General features: G+C 65.6%; 1 protein-coding gene across 1 annotated transcript; it reads left to right on the plus strand.

Annotated features, from left to right (window-relative positions):
• The first annotated feature begins 396 nt into the window (after positions 1–396).
• On the plus strand, positions 397–4,829 carry TSTA3 (tissue specific transplantation antigen P35B). The gene is made up of 11 exons (XM_026069571.1): positions 397–505; positions 876–1,038; positions 1,191–1,305; positions 1,666–1,794; positions 2,106–2,179; positions 2,604–2,737; positions 3,135–3,199; positions 3,481–3,547; positions 3,661–3,740; positions 4,018–4,117; positions 4,350–4,829. Exons 2-11 carry the CDS (start codon positions 887–889, stop codon positions 4,403–4,405), a joined length of 972 nt encoding a protein of 323 aa, XP_025925356.1. The 5' UTR covers positions 397–505; positions 876–886; the 3' UTR covers positions 4,406–4,829.
• The last annotated feature ends 664 nt before the right edge of the window (positions 4,830–5,493 follow it).

The following is a 5,493-nucleotide window of genomic DNA, read 5'->3' on the forward strand; positions in this document are numbered from 1 at the left end:
GGGGGGGGTGCAGACTCCTGGGATTTGGGGATCCCTGAGGGAGGTGTGGGGGTGCAGGCGTGGGATTCGGGGTCGGGAGCTGATCCTGCCCCTGGGCGCCCGCTCCTCCGGGGGCTCCGGGGCCGGGGAAGCGGCGGGGCGAGGAGGAGGATGCTCGGCGAGGAAGGCCGCGCCGTGGGGCCGGCTCACGGCTCCGAGGCCCCGCGGGGCGCCGGGAGCGAGACAGGCCGCGGAGCCCGGCGCAGYGGGGAGGCCCAGCACCCCTGCGTGGCGCGGGGGCAGGCGCAGGGGGTCCGGCCCCCTTCCCACTTCCGCCGTCGTTCCGGGAGGCCGGGCGGTGCCGTCGGGTGCCGCGTGGCGGAACGGGCGGCGTTTCACCGTGACCTCCGCGCCGTGGGTTGCAGCTCGCAGGTGGTGGCGTGAGGACGCGGTTTCGGGCTGCTCCCGGCTCCTGCAAGGCCCCACTTTCATTTTCCATTTTGCCTTTGCCAGCTGGCAGAAGCAGGTAAAAGCCAGGAAAAAAAAATCCTTCCTCCTAAGCTTGCAATTTTGGGGAATCTCTTGAAATATTCCCTACCCGAATGACCGAGCAGGGCACAGCGCAGGTACCGCTGCCGGGAACCTGAGTGTTGCCACCGGCTTGGTGCAGGGGGGCTCGGAAAAGGGGGATTAAAGGGATTTAAGMGTTTGCGTTACCCTTAGTGTTGCATTGCCGATTTAGCCTGCCACCGCTTTCGCGCACAGGGGGGATTTTCCTGCTAGGATGATCCCGAGCACCCCGAGGCGGATGTGGCTCCCATGCCGGCGGCTCCATTACCGCCGGAGCACCGGCACGGCGCTGGCTCAACCCTCTCCCTCCCGCTCCGGCTGCGCAGGTTTTGTGGCCATGACGGAGGCAGCGGAGCCGAGGCCCAAGCGCATCCTGGTGACGGGCGGCACCGGCTTGGTCGGCAGAGCCATCGAGAAGGTGGTGGCTGACGGAGAGGGCYGGCCGGACGAGGAGTGGATCTTCGTGTCCTCCAAAGACGCCGACCTAACGTGAGTTTGCGTTGCGCGGGCGGCCGCCGTTTTGCCTGGGAAGCCCCCGGTCTGCTGAATACGGAGCGGGGGAGGGAAAAAGCGCAAACCTGGGATTTGGGCTGCCACTTTGAGCCGTGTGCCGCTGAGCCCCGTGTTTTCCCTCCCCGCAGGAACGCCGTGGAGACCAAAGCCCTGTTTGAGAAGCACAAACCCACCCACGTAATCCACCTGGCCGCCATGGTCGGGGGCCTCTTCAAAAACATCCGCTACAACCTGGATTTCTGGGTGAGCACCGGGCGAACGGGCAGCGTCTGGGTCCCTGCGGCTGTCGCGACCCCCCGCCCTTCCCGCGGATGTCCCCCACCAGGTCGGGAGCTGGGGCGAGCTCGGTGGAGGGGACGTGGGGGATCATCCTGCCCTGCTCCTGGAGCTGGAAGGAGCCGCGGTGGTTTTGTGAACAGCCGCGTGGCGTTAATCCCCGCCGGGGCTGCAGGCTTTCGTGGCACCTTGCAGGCGGTGGCTCTATTTTTTCCGCCGTCGGGTCGCCGCAGCGGCACCAGCCGGGGACTTTCCCTGCGGGGAAGCTGCCCACGCGCTTTGACCCGGCGGCTGCGACGCTGCTCCGACAAATCTCTCTGCCCCCAGAGGAGAAACATCCACATCAACGACAACGTCCTGCACTCGGCGTACGAGTGCGGAGCGCGGAAGGTCGTCTCCTGCCTCTCCACCTGCATCTTCCCGGACAAGACGACGTACCCCATCGACGAGACCATGGTGAGCATCTCCGTCGCCCGCTGCCACCCGGGGCTGTCCCTGCCCGGCGCGCAGGGACGCAGCCGGGTCCTGGCGTGGCCGCTCTGATCGCCGCCCCCCCCCCTTCATCCGGCCCGTTCGTGGCTGTAACGCGGCAGCGCTTTTGGCCTGTCCRAGCCGTGCGGCGGAGTTAAAGAGGCTCCAGGTCCCCCCAGGTCTGAAACTTTGCCTCAAATCTCTGCTCCTGGGACGCGCAGCCGGAGCGAGGTGCGATCGCTGGGTTGGRAYGATCGACGGCCGGTTGATTCACACRTGGTGTCTGTGCTCTGCAGATTCACARCGGACCACCGCACAGCTCCAACTTTGGGTACTCCTACGCCAAGAGGATGATCGACGTCCAGAATAGGTGTGGGCGGCCGCAGGAGAGGCCTGGAGCGAGGAAAGCCCTCGCGGTGCCACAGGGCTGTGAACGCTCCCCTCTTACCCAGGCGGGGGAAACCCTTTTGGGCTCCCTGGGGTTAAGTAGAGCTGGGGAGATGCCTTTGCTCAGCAGCTGGAGATGCTCCTGCCCGGGAGCGGGGTGGTTGCCACACTGGCTGCGCCTACGCACGTCTCCCTGCTCTCGGTTGGGCATCATGCTGGGGACGGCCACCGCCGGCTCACACGGCCGTGCGACGGCCCGGGGACACCGCAGGGCCTGGGGTGGCTGCTGCGTGCCGACACGGCTGGTTTACGCCGACAGCCATGCCCGGGGAAGCGCCCGCGGTGCCGGGTGCCCGGCGGGCCGCGCCGCCRAGCAGGCCACCCACTCGCCCTCCGCTCTCGCCCAGGGCGTACTTCGAGCAGCACGGCTGCCGCTTCACCGCCGTCGTCCCTACCAACGTCTTCGGGCCGCACGACAACTTCAACGTCGAGGACGGCCACGTCCTGCCGGGGCTCATCCACAAGGTGTACCTGGCCAAACGTGAGTGGCGCAGCTCCCCCGGGCCCTCGGCCCCCTCCTAGCTCCGTGGAAAGGCGAGTGCTGCCAAGCTCCGGCCTCTYGGGGGGGTAAGAAACCACGGGGCTCACTTAGTTGCCCACAGCAGACTGCTCCGCTCTAGGTTACTTGTCCCTCAGCCGTGGCCCGTCCTGGAGCTGCCACGTTTCGCCCTGGAGCCGGTCGCATTTCTGTAGAGCGGGAGGTGATTCCCTGCTCCCCCTATTTGGCAGGGGCAGAGCCTGATGGACACGATGGGCTTTTATTTATTCTTATTTTTTGGTTTGGGAGGGTTTCTCCCTGCCTGGGTTTTCTTCTGCCCCGGAAGGTAGCTGTGGTTGGGGCGACGTAGCTCATGGCCACGTTCTCCGTCATCCCACAGAGACTGGCTCCGCTCTGACCGTCTGGGGCACGGGAAAACCCAGGAGACAGTTCATCTACTCCCTGGTATGTGCTTCCTCCGGCTGCGACCCGGCATCTGAATCCAGGGTGTGTGCAGGCTGGAAGAGGGGGAACGCTTGTCTTCTGCAGCTTGGGGGGGGCAGCATGGGGGTCTGCAGGGAGGACGTGCTCTGAGCCCGTCGCACCCCTGCGTCGGCCTGGCAGGCGATGACGGTCCTCGGGGATGTGGGGACTCCCTGTTAACGTGGGCCCAGCCCTGCCCTTCGCTCCCGGAGGGCTGGGGGAAAGCGGCCAGCCCCCCCAAAAAGCCCTCTGCCCCTTTGCAGGACCTGGCCCGGCTCTTCCTTTGGGTCCTCCGGGAATACGACGAGGTGGAACCCATCATTTTGTCAGGTAAGACCGAGCTGCCCCCAGGTGCCTTCTAAGGGACAGTGAACCACGGAGGGCTGATGCCGGGGGAGCAACGGCTTTGCCCTTCTCCAACGGTCTCATGCCTTTCTCCGCAGTCGGAGAAGAAGATGAAGTCTCAATCAAGGAGGCAGCGGAGACGATCGTGGAAGCCATGGACTTCAGGGGAGAGCTCGTCGTATCCTTTAAGGCACGCTGGCACCCCTCGCAAGCAGGGGGAGCGACGTCCCTTTCCTCGGGGCTGCTATGGTGTTTTGGGTGATGGTGTCACTCCAGGGGTGTCCGCCAGTGGACGTCGGGCCAGGGCGCACTGGTGACCTGGGCAAAGCAGCACCTCAAGCATCCCTCTCGCTGTCCCCATGGGGACTCGGTCCGGCAATGTGAGACCTCACTGCCTGGCCTCCATCACCTCCCTGGTTTCCCAGTTCGTTTCCCTTAATACCTCCCGTGGCCAGTTTGATGCGACCAAGTCGGACGGGCAGTTCAAGAAGACGGCCAGCAACGGCAAATTGAGGCGCTACCTGCCCGGCTTCCAGTTCACACCCTTCAGACAAGGTGAGAAGGCAGGTGCATGGCCCCAACAGCACCTCGGGACACCCCAGGAAAAGGGGGAACCCACCAGGGCCCAAGCTGCTGCAGTTAATGGAGCACAACCCCAGGAGATCCTCAGCACCTCCTTGGGGGCATCACTCGGGTCTGTCCTGCATCTCCGGCTTGGCCAGCCCGTCCCTGTCCCCATCCCTGCTGGAAGGACGGGGTGCTGATGGCCTCTCCTCTTCCTCCCTAGCTGTGAAGGAGACCTGTGCCTGGTTCACCGCCAACTACGCCAGTGCCAGGAAATGACGGGCGCAGCGCAGCCGACGCGGTACCAGCAGCGCCCGGCACCCGCATCTTCTTCGACTCAGGGTTGTCCTTTGCTGGGGCAGAGGACGGGGGGCTTGGGGTGATGGTGGTGGTGGGAGCTAGCGGCATTTCCGAAGACGGAGGGGGACTGGGATCCCAGGTACGCTCCATAGCAGTTAGGGTGAGCAGGACAGGGTGCCGTGCAGTTCCTGCATGGGTGCAGAGCATGCCCGGGACATCAGGGCAGCAGCTGTGACAAACCCTGCTTAGGGGGAGGAAAAAAAGTAAAAAAAAAAAGTTAAAAGTAGCATTTTATTTAGAAAAGTAAAGAAAACACCCTGCTCAGGTAGCCCAGAGCCGCCCGGACGTTACTACCCGCTGCTGGACACAGCGCGGGAAGCGCAGCTCGCGGGAGGTGCGCAGCCCCCGCAGCGGGCAGGAGGGGGGGGGAAGGCTGAGGGGGGGGTACCCCGGGGGTCCCCAAAGCTGCAGGTGCCCCAGGGGGGACCCCGGGGACCGGGTGGTAGCAACCAAAGCCACCGTCTGGTCTGAGCCTCACCGGCTGCCTTTGCTGCACCCCTCCGTGGGGCAGAGACTGGCGGCTCCTGCTGAACTCTTAACGGGCTGCGCTGCTAATTACGTGTTATGAGGTGTAATAAATGGGAACGGATGGGGATTCCAGTGCTGGAATCGCAGTGGGGCGTTTGCTATCGCTTTCATCGCGTCGGGCRAGCGCCGCCGCCGTCGTCCCCCCCCGGCCGGCGCAGTGCCAATAAGGGGAGCGCGTTGCCCCCGCGGGACGTGCCCACGGCGGACACCCAGCGCAGCAGCGGGGGCCCGGGTGAACMCCCAGCTCCCGAGCCGGGCGCAAACAGCTCGGGTCCCTTGGRGGCCTTGAATCATCCGTGTGCACGCGTGTCCCCGGAGCGGAGGTGTCGCCCGCGCTGGGCGCTCGCACCTCGCTGCCCGCAGCCTGGCTCGGGCCGCGGGGTTCGGCCACCCGGGGGGGGCGCGGTCACGTGACAGGAGGGCGCGGCCAATGAGGGGGGCGGGGACTCGTCGGGGGGCGTGGCCAGCGCGGCTCACCG

The sequence above is a fragment of the Apteryx rowi genome, unplaced genomic scaffold, assembly GCF_003343035.1.
Source record: "Apteryx rowi isolate R43461 unplaced genomic scaffold, aptRow1 scaffold_106, whole genome shotgun sequence".
Classification (NCBI taxonomy): Eukaryota; Metazoa; Chordata; class Aves; order Apterygiformes; family Apterygidae; genus Apteryx; species Apteryx rowi.